This window comes from Coregonus clupeaformis, chromosome 37 (genome assembly GCF_020615455.1).
Source record: "Coregonus clupeaformis isolate EN_2021a chromosome 37, ASM2061545v1, whole genome shotgun sequence".
Taxonomy (NCBI): domain Eukaryota; kingdom Metazoa; phylum Chordata; class Actinopteri; order Salmoniformes; family Salmonidae; genus Coregonus; species Coregonus clupeaformis.
In genome coordinates this window covers 6,327,586-6,346,924 of record NC_059228.1, presented here as the reverse complement: position 1 = coordinate 6,346,924, position 19,339 = coordinate 6,327,586, and the positions used below count along the sequence as shown (strand labels likewise).

Sequence of the window (19,339 nt, the reverse complement as noted above, 5' to 3'; positions counted from 1 at the left end):
CCAATTCATTGGTGGATGATGAATGAACCCAAACGACAGTCAATAGGACACTATGATTAACAGGTGTTTTACCTTCAAATAAACCCCAGCGGGCCCCGGCTGGAGCTTGTGGTAATCCTCGGAACGCACCTGTGCTCAAAGAGAGGGGATTCCGGTCTTCCGGTGGTGGCCACCTGGGAAGATGTGCACACAAGAGGCAGCTGCCCTGGCCGGCTTCCCAATTACTTGCACAGAGTTAACCTTGGAGTTTACTGGGAAATATGGAGGTGAGTAGCTAGGGCAACCTGTCACCAGTAAAAGTAATAACATTTGTGAGTGCACTAGTCGCAGGTTATTTTGGGGTGGCCCGGACCATGTGTCTGGGTGGCGTCCCAGCTCATTGGCCAGGGGAGGCGTTCTGGAAAGGGATTCCTCCTCCGGCAGCACATACTGTCAAAGCACAGCCACTCTACCGAATTAGAAGCCCCTTGTTGAGCCTCCGACACACTAATGTTAACCAGCAGATTACTGGTGTTTATTAACAGAAAAGTAAGTGCTCTTGGTGAACTAGTTGAAGGGGCATTATCATAGAACCCCACCACTCTATATTTGATCTCATAAACATTGATATCTTGACTATGACTATCTAATGATTATATACACAGTGTACAAAACATTAGAAACACCTTCTTAATATTGAGTTGCTCCCCCTTTTGCCCCCAGAACAGCCTCAATTTGTCGGGGAAAGGACTCTACAAGGTGTCACGTGTTCCACAGTGATGCTGGCCCATGTCGACTCAAATGCTTTCCACGGTTGTGTCAAGTTGGCTGGATATCCTTTGGGTGGTGGACTATTCTTGATACACACGGGAAACTGTTGAGTGTGAAAAACCAAGCAGCGTTGCAGTTCTTGACACGCTCAAACTGGTGCACCTGGCAACTACTACCATACCCTGTTCAAAGGCACTTAAATCATTTGTCTTGCCCATTCACCCTCTGAATGGCACACCTACACAATCCATGTCTCAATTGTCTCAAGGCTTAAAAGTCCTTCTTTAACCTGTCTCCTTCCCCATCTACACTGATTTAAGTGGATTTAACAGGTGACATCAATAAGGGATCATAGAGTTCACCTGGATTCACCTGGTCAGTGTATGTCATGGAAAGAGCAGGTGTTCCTAATGTTTTGTATACTCAGTGTATCTATACTGCATCATTCAACTCAGACATGCATGCATACATTTTTCAACATTAAATTAACAAAACAAAAAAACATATAATATCAGAGAAGACGTCCAGCAATGCCTTTATTTCAGTGCTCGCTCTTAAACAATGCTTAAAGACAGTAATTACAACTTAATGAATGCAATAATTACATGCATCCGAGTGTCCTGTGTTGAGGGTGTTGATTTCCTCCTTTCTCCTGCATTGTTTAAGACTGTCAGTTTAAAGACTTTATTCACAGTACTAGTTAACTTTTTAAGAGAAACTCTGCCCCTGCCTGGGGTCCTCAGTCCATCATTACTCCGCCCACAAGATCCCACCGCTGCCACCAAACCCCAGTGATTCCACAGGTGATAATATACATCATTTTCAAGATTTGTTTATTGAAAGTAAAACTGTGCATAAGACAATGAGTGAGCCATCTCCAACATCCTCACAGGAAAACAATCACAACCAAGCCTGAGCATCACATTACACTTAAAACAGTGCAAATATCTGTATCAAATACTTTCATTTGACATAAACGTGTAACAAAGGTAAAATTGATCATCACCACACCGTGACTGGATCTGTTAACATCAGGGCAACTTGAGAGAACACAGGGATCCACTTACATCGTCATTGTAACCAAATTCACAACATTTTCTAAAAATTGTATCGTAATCAATTGGCTCAGTGACTTGGTATAATGCACAGGCTAATGCAGATACAGCAGCAACATGGGGAGACTGACGCCATCATTTCTGGAGTCAATGCAACTTTTTATAACAGGCGATAAAAACATTGTAAATCATCTTTAGCGTGCTTGGCAAATATGATCTGGTTCAACAACTCAATAAAAGCTACATGTAATCCTTTAAAAAATTACCTACACAACCCTTTCACAGTTATAACCTAAACTTAACTCAAAATGTAACGGAACAAGCTTTGTTGCTGTTTGTACCCGTTGAGAAAGAAATCCTGTTATACCGGACATATTTTATTCTGGAAGTTCCAGATAAACCATTGCACCTCCAAGTCTTGTTTAAAGTTGCCCAAATATCAAAATGTAATTGAATGCATTCCTAATTGGGTATGTGCTACTGTAGAACTTTCTGAAATTCAAGAGAGAATGTTCCCATACCCTAGTCTTTCGTGATAGACATTTAAATGTTAAGTCGACTAGCAGGACATTTAGTTGTGTGCCGAGATTACCAAGACAAGCCCCTTTAGCTTAAAATCACTGGGGAGAATCACGACAGATCTGACTGATACAAAAGGACACAATATTAGTTAAAACAGACCAGAAATCAGGTGTTCTAGACAACAACAAATGAGGCATAGCAGCAGCAGCAGACAGTCATAGTTAATGAATCAGATCAATCAGACCAATAAGAGATCAGGGTGGTCCTGGTTAGAGATCAGGGCCATGTTCATTAGGAACAAAACGGAAAAAACAGGAAAAGGGAGGGACTACCTGGATTTGTCCAATCAGAAACAATCCTTTTAGTTTTCCATTGTAAAATATTTGTCAATTTCTTTTTTGCTGCATGCCCTAATGAACATGACCCATGATTGACACAGTATACAATATGTGGTCAAATTGGGATTCATGCCCATCCACCTGGTTAATGGCATCTGTTAGGCAACTTGAATATCCCAACAAAGCAGAGCAGAAGGCACACTTTAATGGAAAAAATAAGAACAAACCCATTAAACCTCATAGTATCTTAACAATAATGAAGAGGAATTCATCCTCAAAAGCTGACAGAACAATTATGCACCATTATGTATTCACTGTGCTTTTCAGAAGAGGCTAAGAAAGCAGTGCCCACTACAACTCTCGCAGGTCAAAAATGAGCCCATGCTTATGCTCACCCACTCCACTCAACATCAAAGAATCTTAGTCATTCACAGTGTTTTGAAAATGTGGGTTGAGCCAGGTCGCTGACAGTCAGAGCATCTGCAAAAAACAACCAGTTATTCATACGTGTACATCTTTTTCAATACGCCTGATTATGAATCATGATGCAAATCAATACGCCTGATTATGAATCATGATGCAAATCTTCAATCATTGGAAAACAAATTGGATGACCTAAGATTACGGTTATCCTACCAACGGGACATTAAAAACTGTAATATCTTATGTTTCACCGAGTCGTGGCTGAACGACGACATGGATAACATACAGCCAGCTATACGCTACATCGGCAGGATAGAACGGCTGACTCCGGTAAGACAAGGGGTGGCGGTCTGTGTATATTTGTAAACAACAGCTGGTGCACAAAATCAAATACTAAGGAAGTCTCAAGGTTTTGCTCACCGGAGGTAGAGTATCTTATGATAAGCTGTAGACCACACTATTTACCAAGAGAGTTTTCATCTATATTTTTCATAGCCGTCTATTTACCACCACAAACCAATGCTGGCATTAAGATTGCACTGAATGAGCTGTATAAGGCCATAAGTCAACAGGAAAACGCTCATCCAGAGGCAGCGCTCCTAGTGGCTGTGGTCCTCTGTAGCTCAACTGGTAGAGCACGGCGCTTGTAACGCCAAGGTAGTGGGTTCGATCCCCGGGACCACCCATACACAAAAAATGTATGCACGCATGACTGTAAGTCGCTTTGGATAAAAGCGTCTGCTAAATGGCATATTATTATTACTAAATGGCATATTATTTAATGCAGGGAAACTTAAATCCGTTCTACCTAATTTCTACCAGCATGTTAAATGTGCAACAAGAGGAAAAAAACTCTAGACCACCTTTACTCTACACACAGAGACGCATACAAAGCTCTCCCTCGCCCTCCATTTGGCAAATCTGACCATAACTCTATCTTCCTGATTCCAGGAAGCACCAGTGACTCGGTTAATAAAAAAGTGGTCAGATGACGCAGATGCTAAGCTACAGGACTGTTTTTCTAGCACAGACTGGAATATGTTCCGGGATTCTTCAGATAGCATTGAGGAGTACACCACATCAGTCACTGGCTTCATCAATAAGTGCATTGATGATGTCGTCCCCACAGTGACCGTACGTACATACCCCAACCAGAAGCCATGGATTACAGGAAATATCCGCACTGAGCTAAAGGGTAGAGCTGCCGCTTTCAAGGAGCGGGACTCTAACCCGGACGCTTATAAGAAATCCCGCTATGCCCTCCGACGAACCATCAAACAGGCAAAGAGTCAATACAGGACTAAGATTGAATCATACTACACCGGCTCTGACTCTCGTCGGATGTGGCAGGCCTTGAAAACTATTACAGACTACAAAGGGAAGCACAGCCGCAAGCTTCCCAGTGACACAAGCCTACCAGACGAGCTAAACCACTTCTATGCTCGCTTCGAGGCAAGCAACACTGAAGCATGCATGAGAGCACCAGCTGTTCCGGATAACTATGTGATCACGCTCTCCGTAGCCGATGTGAGTAAGACTTTTAAGCAGGTCAACATTCACAAGGCCGCAGGGCCAGACGGATTACCAGGACGTGTACTCCGAGCATGTGCTGACCAACTGGCAAGTGTCTTCACTGACATTTTCAACATGTCCCTGACTGAGTCTGTAATACCAACATGTTTCAAGCAGACCACCATAGTCCCCGTGCCCAAGGACACTAAGATAACCTGCCTAAATGACTACCGACCCGTAGCACTGACGTCTGTAGCCATGAAGTGCTTTGAAAGGCTGGTCATGGCTCACATCAACACCATTATCCCAGAAACCCTAGACCCACTCCAATTTGCATACCGCCCCAACAGATCCACAGATGATACAATCTCTATTTCACTCCACACTGCCCTTTCCCACCTGGACAAGAGGAACACCTACGTGAGAATGCTATTCATTGACTACAGCTCAGCATTCAACACCATAGTGCCCCCAAAGCTCATCACTAAGCTAAGGATCCTGGGACTAAACACCTCCCTCTGCAACTGGATCCTGGACTTCCTGATGGGCCGCCCCCAGGTGGTAAGGGTAGGTAACAACACATCTGCCACACTGATCCTCAACACGGGGGCCCCTCAGGGGTGCGTGCTCAGTCCCCTCCTGTACTCCCTGTTCACCCATGACTGCATGGCCAGGCACGACTCCAACACCATCATTAAGTTTGCCGACGACACAACAGTGGTAGGCCTGATCACCGACAACGATGAGACAGCCTATAGGGAGGTCAGAGACCTGGCTGTGTGGTGCCAGGATAACAACCTCTCCCTCAACGTGACCAAGACAAAGGAGATGATTGTGGACTACAGGGAAAAAAAGAGGACTGAGCACGCCCCCATTCTCATCAACGGGGCTGTAGTGGAACAGGTTGAGAGCTTCAAGTTCCTTGGTGTCCACATCACCAACGAACTATCATGGTCCAAACACACCAGGACAGTCTGGAAGAGGGCACGACAAAGCCTATTCCCCCTCAGGAGACTGAAAAGATTCGGCATGGGTCCTCAGATCCTCAAAAAATTATACAGCTGCACCATCGAGAGCATCCTGACTGGTTGCATCACCGCCTGGTATGGCAACTGCTTGGCCTCCGACCCCAAGGCACTACAGAGGGTAGTGCGTACAGCCCAGTACATCACTGGGGCCAAGCTTCCTGCCATCCAGGACCTCTATACCAGGCGGTGTCAGAGGAAGGCCCTCAAAATTGTCAAAGACTCCAGCCACCCTAGTCATAGACTGTTCTCTCTGCTACCGCACGGCAAGCGGTACCGGAGTGCCAAGTCTAGGTCCAAAAGACTTCTCAACAGCTTCTACCCCCAAGCCATAAGACTCCTGAACAGCTAATCATGGCTACCCGGACTATTTGCACTGCCCCCCCACCCCACTTTTTTACGCTGCTGCTACTCTGTTAATTATTTATGCATAGTCACTTTAACTCTACCCACATGTACATATTACTTCAACTACCTCAACTAGCCGGTGCCCCCGCACATTGACTCTGCACCGGTACCCCTCTGTATATAGCCTCCCTACTATTATTTTATTTTACTTCTGCTCTTTTTTTTCTCAACACTTTTTTGTTGTTGTTTTATTTTACTTTTTTTATTCAAAATAAATGCACTGTTGGTTAAGGGCTGTAAGTAAGCATTTCACTGTAATGTCTGCACCTGTTGTATTCGGCGCATGTGGCCAATAAAATTTGATTTGAATTGATTTGATTTGAAATGAAGTGACGTTTTTATAGTCAATAACAAGCAATGTATGCATCATCCTTACTCTATGCAGACTCCTCGCTGGCTCTCTTGCGAGACTGGTCACCTCTGCAAAACAAAAGAAAGCTTCATCAATAACCAGGGCTGTGTTCATTAGGCACACAACGGAAGAAAACGGTCCAAAATGGGGATGTACTATCTGAACTTGTCTAATAAGAAACACTCATTTTTGTTTTCCGTTGCAAAACGTTTTCCTAATGAACACAACCCTGGTGGGAGGTAATTTATTTTTTGCTAAACTCTGCCTTATAACACTCACCTGTGAAAGCCATTAAGAGAGAGCTCCAGTTGTAGTTTCTGGTCGCGAGCAGCATAGTCAGAGAGCTGGGATTCCACTGTCGGGGGGTTGATTTGAGGAATGAATCCAGAGAAGAGAGCTGGGGCTAAATGTGCCCAATCTGAAACAGGTAGCCAATAGTCATTGTGGGAGACCCACAAATATTGCTCAAATCCATATTTCTACAATTGTGCTTGACAGTTACAGTGGTTAAACATAATTTTACAAGTGGATGTAACTATTTCGGTAGCAGCATGTGTTGTAGCATTTAAAACAGACAGAAAGGAAAGGGCTCACCGGGCCAAAGAGTATAAAGGCCTTTCACCACACTGGCCATTGTTGAAGGTCTGACTTGAAAAGGCATGGCATGGGCTTCGAGGAGAAGAGCTAAAGGAAAAACAGAGAAAGAAAGAAAGAAAGAATGAAAAGATCATTAACAACAAAACAATTTTAAAAGATGAGTCATAAGCTAAATAGTTGTGGGTTTGAATTGCAAGGCGTGGTGTCAGTTCACCAGTCCACTGTACTCACGTATCAACGTGTTTATATGTTTTTCTGCAACATGATCGGTAAAAAGCTTCATGAGATCTTCTCGCAGGTCTCGGTTTAGCTTCGTTTCAATGTAGAACTTATTCTTAGAAATTAAGAAGAAAAATATGCTTGTATGAAAGGAGTATATGATTAAGGTCTGCCCTGATCATTGACAGAGTAGGCTTCATCTGTATCCGGGAAACTGGCCCAAAGAGATCTAATGTAAGGCATTTTCCAAGGATGAGCACCTTATCTGTATACATACCATGTAGATGAATACGGGAACTATGCATTGAAGAGCATCTGTATACTGAGTCAGAGCAATGTTGAAATTCTCAATTAAATTCCCTGGTGGACTAATCTGATAAAAGAGGAGAAAATATCAGTGTTAATATAAATGTATTTATCAGGTTATTACACACTTTTATGGGGTGAAACAGGAGATACTATCTGTACTTGTCCAATAAAAAACATTTGTTTTTGGTACAGTATGCCCTAATGAACACAACCCAGGTTCTATGTTTTCACTTACTTGAAGATAAGAAGAGACTTGTTGAAGATGGGTAGTAATCTTCAGCATCAAGTCTTTGTACAGTAGCTCAGAGTGCTGTTGACAAACACACTTGTACACACAACTGAAAAAGGGAAAGGAAAATAACTATTAAAACAGATAAATTGCAATATCTCCCCTCTAAGGTCTCAAACATGAGTACGGCAGTTCCATGACTTAATTTCTTTCAAAGCTACATAAGAAATCAACACAGTCACACTGAGTCTCACCTGTATATCTGCTCATATGAAATGGAGATGTGGTCCATGGGGTTTTGTATCAGCAGGTGGTCAATGGCTTTCTCCAGGTTCGGCCAGTATGTGGTTCTATAATCCTCTTCGGTCATTGCATTCATTACTGAAGCACACAATGATAAAGATGAGGTTATTTTCACAACAACTTGAGCCGTTAAAAATAGATATCTTTATGATTCTGGGGGTCAATTACTTTATGTCAAGCCATGAACATTTTATAAGCATGAGTTTGCTGTTTGTGAAGAGAATAAATATGTTTATTCTATCAAGACACGAGGAGCGCGCATGACATTCCCATTAAAAAATGATGGTTAATATAGTTAATATAGCTGTAACGCTATAATGTGATCCATTATAGTCCGATTAATATTGTAAGGCAAAATATTGTAGTTGCACAACATTGCGATGTTGACGCATGGTTCATTTTCATATATTTTCAATCTATAGCATTAAATTATTCAAATCCACACAAACTGATAGTACATTTGTTGAAAGTAACAAGCATTACAACCCAGAAAACATGGAGATAAGACAGATATTTTGCACTTCTCGTCAGCTGTTACTTCCGTACCAAGGCTGTGTTACTCCCGCCCAGCAGGCAAGTACAAAAGTAACATTGCGGTAGTTCTGTTCTCGGTCTATTTAATTTAAACTCCTTTACCCTAGAAATTAAATTACAGTTGCTAATGGTAGAGGACATGTATAAGTTGTTTTCCATAAAATATGGTGTCTCTAAATCTATTGATCTCTGTGCAATTATGGGAGAAAAAAAAGTGTTACTTTCGGTTCTCCTCGAAGTCATGTCTCATTATATGAAGTGAAACGATATAGTAATGCTAATGATAGGCTATAACAGTCTTCTGGTAGATGGAAAGGCTTTCTTAAAAACCTTCTCAATTAAATGTTAACTAGCTACTAAATGTAGCATATGCCTACCAGAATGATATCATGATTACTTGCATCAATCCACTGGCAATTTGTTTTGCAAACTCCAGCTCATGCGCACTGCAGAAACATGCTAACCAAACAACAGTGCTAGGTGCCTGCGCACTTGTGACTGAGAGCAAAAACCTTGAAAAAAATACAAAAGGGAAAAATCTGAAACCTGTGAATTTCTGACTCAGTTGACATCTATTTCAATAGTAGGCCTACTATTAGCCTACTTGCACAGTACAGATTGGGTTGGCCTAGCCAATATTGAAAAATTCTACAGCTGCACCATCGAGAGCATCCTGACTGGTTGCATCACCGCCTGGTATGGCAACTGCTTGGCCTCCGACCGCAAGGCACTACAGAGGGTAGTGCGTACGGCCCAGTACATCACTGGGGCCAAGCTTCCTGCCATCCAGGACCTCTATACCAGGCGGCGTCAGAGGAAGGCCCTCAAAATTGTCAAAGACTCCAGTCACCCTAGTCATAGACTGTTTTCTTTGCTACCGCATGGCAAGCGGTACCGGAGTGCCAAGTCTAGGTCCAAAAGACTTCTCAACAGCTTCTACCCCCAAGCCATAAGACTCCTGAACAGCTAATCATGGCTACCCGGACTATTTGCACTGCCCCCCCCACCCCATCTTTTTACGCTGCTGCTACTCTGTTAATTATTTATGCAGTCACTTTAACTCTACCCACATGTACATATTACTTCAACTACCTCAACTAGCCGGTGCCCCCGCACATTGACTCTGCACCGGTACCCCCCTGTATATATAGCCTCCCTACTGTTATTTTATTTTACTTCTGCTCTTTTTATCTCAACACTTTTTTGTTGTTTTATTCGACTTTTTTATTAAAAATAAATGCACTGTTGGTTAAGGGCTGTAAGTAAGCATTTCACTATAATGTCTGCACCTGTTGTATTCGGCGCATGTGGCCAATAAAATTTGATTTGATTTGATTTAATGGAGCCTAACATTAAATTACTCCTTAGTCCAAGGACCTTAAAATGTTCTGTTTAAAGGGCGAATTACCTCTGGAAACCAAAACAGCCAAATACGCCATCTAAACTTGAATCGATTATCAATTTCTGTACAGTTTCAGAAACATAAATCCCTGTACTTTAATATCACATCAGAACAATTTCACAAATGCCAAATACACACTTACTGTACACTGTTTTAACCGGTTTTAAACACAGTTGCAGCAGTGAAAACACCTTTGTAGCATCTGTCTTCCGTTTACACACGTGCTCAGAGGCAGATGTCTAATTAGCGCAGGTAATCCACTCTGTCTTCTGTTTACACACGTGCTCAGAGGCAGATGTCTAATTAGCGCAGGTAATCCACTCCGTCTTCTGTTTACACACGTGCTCAGAGGCAGATGGCTAATTAGCGCAGGTAATCCACTCTGTCTTCTGTAAACAAGCGCTGTACCATGGAAATATGACCGTGTGGAAACCCTAACCCTATAAAAAGGTGTGTATCAATTTAACCTTTTGTTTTTAGAAAATTATTTATTGGGGATATTAAAGAGATGGTCCTTATGCTTCCAAAACCGTACTGAAAGCGATGCATGTTACTGTTCAGACCAAACGTTGCGGGTCTTAACAAAACTTCCCCCTACAGAAGACGCCTTCGTCCAATGACTCTTATGTGTAATGTAATGGAACTGAGTCATGATCGAGGGTTGGCCTGACTGAAAGACCAATATGTGATTCAGAGTACATGCCACCTTTGATCATATCATTTTTCACACAGGGAGCTTTTCCTTCGCAGGGTGAGCCGTTAGTGGAATTTTGGCAACAGTTTTGTATACCTACTTCTCCAGGCACCACTACACCACTGATTCCAAACAAGGACCGTCCAACCACAGGGTACATAGGTCATAACAGTCAGGGCTTGACATTAACGCTTGTCTGCTTCCCGGGGCAAGTAAAAAACATTGTTGGACAAGCAGATTATAGATTTAAGTTGTCCGAATGGACAAGTAAAAAATAAATAATAATAATAATCACGCAAAAATCACAATATCAAACAATTATGGTACTCCGATCATAATTTGATCAGAATTGGATCAACGTGTCCTCCGGATGCAATGTTTTGCTCACTTTCCTCCCAATCTCTGCAGAGTGTATCGGAGTATAATTATTGTAGGCCTGCAGACAGGCACGAGCGTTCTTGCAATCATGCAGTCGCGAGATGCGTTTTTGAGATCAAAGCGAGGCCTAGCGGCGTTTGCACATTAGTTGATAATAATTGCTTGTGAGTTCTACTTCATACATTTCAGACCATCAGTACGGTTGAAAGTATGGATTATATCCCTCGCGCTCCGCGCAGGTCAAGTAATAATAACAACAAAGTCACGCCGGTGATGTGACAGCGTGGGAGGACGTGCCCTTGCGGTTTATATAAAACTGTATGTCAGACCACATTGTCTCTTATTTCTTCTAATTTGGCTTAGCCGTATCGCGCAAATTGACTGCTTCGCGGCTCACGTTTTTCGGATTGCATCTTCCCAGGTCCAGGTAGGGTAAGCTAAACTCTGTGTGAATTGTGTGTACTGTCAGTCGGTCACCAACAGCCTGTGACCTGTGGGTCAGAGTGCGAAATTCGCCCTCCAAGGCTGTGTGACAGCTCTCCCCTACCTATCCCTTTTATCTGAGGATATCGGGCTTCCTTGTCTTGTGCTGACTAAGCCCACCAGCTAGCGTGTGTGTTGGCCATCGTACTCCGGCGCTAACCTTGTCAAGATATCCTCCACTGCTGTGCTCGTTATCGAGGTCGCCAGGCACTAGTGATCCTTCGACTATTTAAAACTCGAACGGGTCACTTCCCTAGATAACCACGTCTAGGAAGGTTGTTAGCCTAGCCAGCTATAAAACATTGTGATTCGGATTGCCTCCCCCTGGTATTCCCTCTCCCCTTGTATTACTAGCATGCTACAAGCTAGCTAGCTAGTTTACCTACTTAACCTAGCTGACACTGTGTGTTGTCAGCTTGGCTTACCAAACAATGGCCATTCATGCGTGTTTCGCATACATAAGCCTATGTTTAAACATGATATCTCTCCTGCTCCAGCCCTGTGGTCATAGCTAGGCTCACCCTAAATTATTTAGTGGTTGCTGTACAGCTCCCGCCAGATTATTGTAGCTCTCTACCCTTACTGTGTATTGTGGTAGCTGTTTTATACAGTCTCCGGTTACTATTATATTAGTTAATTTGATGAATCAGTGTATTGCATAAGAAATATTTTATCAATTTATTTTCTTGACATTCTGAGCTGAGAGAACACCGCATCACCATGATGCTCGGCATGCATGGCTGCTCCTCTTGTGGAGCTGAACTACAAGTAGAAGATGGTCATGACCTGTGCCCCGCCTGCCTAGGCAATGGCCACCTGCGTGAGGCCCTTTCTGACCCCTCCATTAACTGCGTCATTCTGCCTGTGAAGGTGAGGGAAGCGTGGCTATCCAGAGTTGAGGGCCTGGTTTTCACAGATAATTTACCAGCGTCCGGCGTTGTTCGCTAGGACTCACCCAGGGCCACCAAAAGAGGGAAAGTCCACGAAACCGATGGCGCCCTCCTGGTAAAAAAAGTCAAAAGATAAGAGCCTCACGCGGAAGGATGATTCCTTATCCTTTGAGATAGAGCAGCTAAAAACACTTTTGCGGTCCTTCAAGCCCCCTGAGTCGGGGCCCTCTAGCACACCCTCCAGCATGGGGGACGCAACAGAGGACTCAGATAGCCGGGAAGATGACCTGCTGTCCACTTGGGTATTCAACCGGCACTTTAGGGACCAGGATGATGACATGCCCAACATGGTGAAGGAGGTGCCAACCAGTGTTGTGGACCCATTCAGTCTCAACGCTAAAGATGGATCAGAGGAGTCATTCTGAGTCTCTGATCACACGGAGGCAGAAGAAAGCTCTGCCTCACTACACGCGGCCTTAGCTAGGCTAGCGCCTGATGACCCTCAAGCCACAGCCCCTGCAGCTAACCCATTCTTTAAGAAGGCCCCGGCAGCTACACCGTTCAGTGTGTCACCTTCACCAGCTTTTCTTACAGAGCTTCAGAGATGTTGGGCTGACCCACGGGTTCTTGCCCAGCACGGCAAGGACAGTAGGACGCTATGCACGACGCAAAACAACATGGGCTGGCCTAAGGTGGATGAATGCATAGCAGAGCTAATGCTCTCCCCAGATGAAGCACTGAAGGATGACGCCCGCTACCCCAGACCTCAGTGCAGGGCCACAGATGAGCTACTGTCACGGGCCTACGACACAGCGGCCCGCATGGGGAACTCCCTCTCAGTGCTCATGCTAGCACAGAACAGGATCAGCAGGAACACGCAGACCTGGACCTCTGCAACCTGAATGACGCATCTCTTCAAGCGTTTGCGTTCATGACCAGAGAGCTAGGCAGACTTATGTCCACCCTTGTTGTGACTCGTCACCAGGTCTGGCTCGCCCAAGCCCCAATGTCCGATGACTCCAGACGGACGCTGAGAAAGCTCCCAGTGGTCCCCGGACTGCTCTTCGGCCCCGCGGCTGAGCGGGCCATTGAACGTAGAAAACAGCTGAGTCAGGCTACACCGCTGTGGAACCCACATTCCAGAAACCAGGCATCACAGAGTCGTGGCAAAGGGAGGCCTGACGCACGTGAACCTCGCCGCTCTCTCCTACCACCAGCCTAACACAGGTGCTCGCCAGCCCCAGACGGCGATGCAGCCACCCCCCCCCCCCCCTCAACCCCCAAGAGGCTGTGCTTGTAGCCCCCAGATGGCCAGCGAGACCCTGGTTTCCAACCCTTCTCAGTCTTCTGGAGGGAGAACCATGGCAGCTCCCTCACAGACAGGTCCTGCTCTCACAGTTGGACGGCAGGATATGGCATCCCAGCCCAGACCAACTACAGCTATGGGTGTGGCCTCTGAAGATCCTGACCCTCTACTGATCCACTGCGTTCCTGCTATTATCGAGACGTTACAGAACGCCAGAGCCCCATCGACCAGGATGATATATGCTGGTCGCTGGAAACTGTTTACCGAATGGTGCTCTACCAGGGCGAAGGAACCGGTGTCCTGCTCTGCACCTGTTATACTGAGCTTCCTTCAGAAACTGTTAGACTCAGGTCGCTCTGCCTCTACCTTGAAGGTGTATGCCTCAGCCATGTCGGCTAACCATTTACGCATCAATGGAAAATCAGGCGGGGCCCAATACCCCCCAGGACCGTCCGCGCGGCTTCCTGGGACCTGCCACTAGTATTGGAGGCTTTGACGAAACCACCTTTCGAGCATAAAGAGAAGCCGGACATAGAATGGTTCTCTCTGAAAACGGCTTTCCTCTTACAGTGAGGGAAAAAAGTATTTGAACCCCTGCTGATTTTGTATGTTTGCCCACTGACAAAGACATGATCAGTCTATCATTTTAATGGTAGGTTTATTTGAACAGTGAGAGACAGAATAACAACAACAAAAATCCAGAAAAACGCATGTCAAAAATGTTATAAATTGATTTGCAATTTAATGAGGGAAATAAGTATTTGACCCCTCTGCAAAACATGACTTAGTACTTGGTGGCAAAACCCTTGTTGGCAATCAGAGGTCAAACATTTCTTTTAGTTGGCCACCAGGTTTGCACACATCTCAGGAGGGATTTTGTCCCACTCCTCTTTGCTGATCTTCTCCAAGTCATTAAGGTTTTGAGGCTGATGTTTGGCAACTCGAACCTTCAGCTCCCTCCACATATTTTCTATGGGATTAAGGTCTGGAGACTGGCTAGGCCACTCCAGGACCTTAATGTGCTTCTTCTTGAGCCACTCCTTTGTTGCCTTGGCCGTGTGTTTTGGGTCATTGTCATGCTGGAATACCCATCCACAACCCATTTTTAATGCCCTGGCTGAGGGAAGGAGGTTCTCACCCAAGATTTGACGGTACATGGCCCCGTCCATCGTCCCTTTGATGCGGTGAAGTTGTCCTGTCCCCTTAGCAGAAAAACACCCCCAAAGGATAATGTTTCCACCTCCATGTTTGATGGTGTTCTTGGGGTCATAAGCAGCATTCCTCCTCCTCCAAACACGGCGAGTTGAGTTGATGCCAAAGAGCTCCATTTTGGTCTCATCTGACCACAACACTTTCACCCAGTTCTCCTCTGAATCATTCAGATGTTCATTGGCAAACTTCAGACGGGCCTGTATATGTGCTTTCTTGAGCAGGGGGACCTTGCGGGCGCTGCAGGATTTCAGTCTTTCACGGCGTAGTGTGTTACCAATTATTTTCTTGGTGACTATGGTCCCAGCTGCCTTGAGATCATTGACAAGATCATCCCGTGTAGTTCTGGGCTGATTCCTCACCGTTCTCATGATCATGGCAACTCCACGAGGTGAGATCTTGCATGGAGCCCCAGGCCGAGGGAGACTGACAGTTATTTTGTGTTTATTCCATTTGCGAATAATCGCACCAACTGTTGTCACCTTCTCACCAAGCTGCTTGGCGATGGTCTTGTAGCCCATTCCAGCCTTGTGTAGGTCTACAATCTTGTCCCTGACATCCTTGGAGAGCTCTTTGGTCCTGGCCATGGTGGAGAGTTTGGAATCTGATTGATTGATTGCTTCTGTGGACAGGTGTCTTTTATACAGGTAACAAACTGAGATTATTTTGCCCAAGAAGGCCCGCCGCACCACCTTCCTGTTCAAGTGAGCACAGCACAACAAAGTGAGTCCAAAAATGTATTGTATGTTGCTGCATAAATGATGTAATATGTCCGGGAGATATGTATACTGTAGCTAAGAAAGTAATACTAAGTGTATGTTGTGTTGTAAGCTGTTTGTAGCCCATGTGCCTCACCCTAATAATTTGGTCCATTTTCCCCTCATAACTTAGCCTACTGTTCTGACTTGGTGGTGCACATGTAGCCTATAGCCTGTTTTAGAGAAATGTCATCATCGAATATTGTAAGAGCTTTCATTGTCTGCTTATATGCCCCCTTTATTTATCCTACGGTTCTGACTTGGTGTACAGAGAGAATACTGTAAGAACGGCCCATGTTCTGAATTCTGTCGCTGTACATTTCAAAAGTGCTGAACAAATAGTTATATTGACTAAGTTCGTCCTAGCTCGCTCATTAATGTCTTAATCGAAATTACGGATTGCCTCTTATCCGCTCGTCATCCCCTTATTCCATAGCTTGTACATCTCAACTGTCAGTAGAAACCACATTTGTTTAAGCAAGTCAGGCATATCAGCGATGTTTTTTTAAAAGGCAGTAAATGAGGCTGAATGAACTGTTTCGCTGCCAGACAAAGCTCCGCTGATTGCCAGGTGTAACAGTGGTAAGGTGTTGGGACAGCTTTATGTAGGCACTAACAGTTTGTGGGCACCTTTTGTCACTGTTGTAGTCTAGTTAATGTATTGTTTAGTGTTGTGTAGTGGCTTTGCTGGCATGCATTAAAATAGGTTTGCCCCACCAAGATTTACATGCTAAAATCACCACTGCTCCTATGCTGTCAAAATCTCCCCTGAACACTGAACATTTTAACCTTACAAATAGATAAACATCTTACTTAGCTACTTCGCCCACCTTAGCCATTCTATCCCTGTTCATTGAATGAAGGAATTATTTTATAAAGACAAAGTATTTCAAATCTAATTTTATTTGTCACATGTGCCGAATACAATAGGTGTAGATCTTACCGTGAAATGCTTACTTACAAGCCCTTAACCAACAATGCAGTTCAATAAATAGAGTTAAGAAAATACTTACTAAATAAACTAAAGTAAAAAAAATTATAGAAAGTAACACAAAATAACAATAACGAGGCTATATACAGGGGTACCGGTACCGAGTCAATGTGCAGGGGGTATTTGGTTGTAATTGTAATGTTGCAGGGTGGCCAACCCTCCTCCTGGAGAGTCCAGGAGAGCTATTGGGTGTGCAGGCTTTTGCTCCAGCCCTGCTCGAACACACCACATTGTTAAAAAATTAAATAATCAGATGCTCAACAGGAACTTTACAAAACTGACTCTGGTGTGTTTGAGCAGGGGTGGATAAAAATCCTGCACACCCAGTAACTCTCCAGTTGGAGGGTTGACAGATCACATTTGTGGGGGGTTAAGTGCATTCCTCAAGGCCACAATGGCAGGAGATATAATACATGGGATCAGAGACAAGCAGCCTTCCATTGTCAATACCATTGTCTATTTGCACATAATCTTCTGCACATCTATCATTCCAGTGTTAATGCTAAATTATAATTATTTTGCACTATGGCCTATTTATTGCCTTACCTCCATAACTTACTACATTTGCACACACTGTATATAGATTCTATTTTTCTATTGTGTTATTGACTGTACGTTTTTGTTTATCCCATATGTAACTCTGTTGTTGTTGTTTTTAATCACACTGCTTTGTTTTATCTTGGCCAGGTCGCGGTTGTAAATGAGAACTTGTTCTCAACTGGCCTACCTGGTTAAATAAAAATTAAAAATATTTTGTGAAGCGCTTCCTTGCGTCATACAACACCATTTTTGTCACCTTTTTGGCCCATGGTGATACATACTTTTTGGGAGGAAGTGACTTGAGCTTTCGGACAAGTATAAAAATCTGTCTAAAAAAGTGAATGTCAGGCCCTGACAGTAGCCAAATTACTCCACTGACGTTTAGGCCAAAGGCAATGCAATGGCATAATTGTATGGCAAGCTACATCCCCATCCCATGCCAGTCAAAAACATGATAAACATAAACATTATGCTGTCATAATTAGTGTTTTTAATGCTGATGCTTTCAACTTACGAAACTTTGAGGCTGAGTTCAGGGTCAGTTTCCCTGCGATGGAAGCCGACGATGGGCTGTCAGTCTCTATGGTGTCACTACTCACGCTGTTCGAGTCTGAATCCATGAACTTTAAACCGCTGCTGGAACTGGAACAAACCTTTGCGTGGTTCTCCCGCGCCGCTTCATCTCGAGTGCCCTTACCCGGCGAGATAGATAGGGGCTGGGGTACATCTGACAGTTCGTTCCTGAGATAGTGGACTTGTCCACTGGCACTGTTCTCACAGTAGTTATGGTTGTAGTCGTCATTTAGACCAAAACAGTCGTCTTCCATGTCCTCCATGCTTTAGCCCTGCAAGTTGTCTGAGGAAAATCTTCATGAATTTGAAGTTCGATTAGAAACAGAGTGTTGTTAGAGCACCATCCCTTTGCACCTTGTCCGCTAGCTACTGTATGGGGAAGTAGAATACATGTTTTACGACACTTTGCAGCATTTGCTTTTAGGCAGAGCCTGAACTGGGGCAGCAGGGCAATGTAGTTAAAATCATGCAATGACTACAAGACAGGCTAAGGTGCATTTAGTTCCTTTGAACTTTTGCTACGTTGCGGAACAGTTTGTACGTTTCCCCAAAACGTTCTTGAACAGACTTCGCGATACGTTTGCTGCCGTTTGGTGTGTGGCGAGGTGTAGCCAGAAATATAGAAAGGAGGAGAAAGCAATCCCAATGGGAAATTAATAGGGGAACGTGTAACGCCTTACCCAGCAGACTGTCGACCAATTGCGTTCACGTTATCATGGTGCGTCACGCTGTTACTAAGCTAATGGTCACACAATCCCTTCTCAAATTGCCACGTTCAAAACAATTGGGAACTCGGGGAATTTTTTTTGTTAAATCATGCCGTCAGTGATCTTCAGACCGGAAAGTCTGAGCTCTAGAAAGAGGCCCGAGTTCCTGATTTAGAATTCCACGTTGGATGACCGTTCAAATCGATTTTCCCAGTCAGAGCTCGTTTTTTCCCCGAGCTCCCAGTTGTTTTGAACGCTCGGAAGTCGGAGATTTCCGAGTTCCCAGTTCCCAGTTGTTTGAACACAGCAACAGTCAAGGTATGATTTTTTTTTTTGTCATTTAGCAGACGCTCTTATCAAGAGCGACTTACATGAGCAATTACGGTTAAGTGCCTTGCTCAAGGGCACATCGACAGATTTTTCACCTAGTCGGCTCGGGGATTAGAACCAGCGACCTTTCGGTTACTGGCACTGCGCTCTTAACCACTAAGCTACCTGCCGCCCATGAGTCGAGAAACCTGCCTATTTTCCTCGAAAGTATGTAATGTCACGATTCCAAAGCTATACATTATTCCAGAGAACAAGTTAATCTCGGAAAATATTTTTAATGTTGTACTTCTTGACGAATTTCATGCTAATGTTGGGTTTTTGAGCTAGCGCCCAATTGATTCCCATTCACTCATTGAAGGAGAGCTCTCCTTGTCCCAGAATCACCAAGAATGCACCGGGCGGCCCATTGACGACGCATGGGCGACGTACACAATTGGCGTTAATACTATTCCAATTGAGTTTTCCATCTCCTCAAAAGTATCTCTGGTGTAGGCTTGTAGCA

General features: G+C 44.3%; 2 protein-coding genes across 7 annotated transcripts in view; both read right to left on the bottom strand.

Moving 5' to 3' along the window:
- Positions 1-292, bottom strand: part of mypn (myopalladin) — a 51,290-nt gene extending 50,998 nt beyond the window's left edge. For 5 of the 6 annotated variants that reach the window (XM_045211513.1, XM_045211509.1, XM_045211512.1 and 2 more), the window contains exon 1: positions 73-292. The gene's annotated coding sequence lies outside the window, so the exon portion shown is untranslated. The remainder of the gene's footprint in view (positions 1-72) is intronic. The other variant, XM_041866181.2, reaches the window with a different exon arrangement.
- A 1,274-nt stretch (positions 293-1,566) lies between these two features.
- Positions 1,567-18,397, bottom strand: LOC121553514 (CDK2-associated and cullin domain-containing protein 1). Its single transcript, XM_041866669.2, has 9 exons — positions 17,742-18,397; positions 7,994-8,120; positions 7,746-7,848; positions 7,479-7,574; positions 7,214-7,316; positions 6,980-7,069; positions 6,665-6,803; positions 6,410-6,453; positions 1,567-3,145 (listed from the first exon to the last, which is right to left on the bottom strand). Exons 1-8 carry the CDS (start codon positions 18,061-18,063, stop codon positions 6,411-6,413), a joined length of 1,023 nt encoding a protein of 340 aa, XP_041722603.1. The 5' UTR covers positions 18,064-18,397; the 3' UTR covers positions 1,567-3,145; position 6,410.
- Between the last annotated feature and the right edge of the window lie 942 nt (positions 18,398-19,339).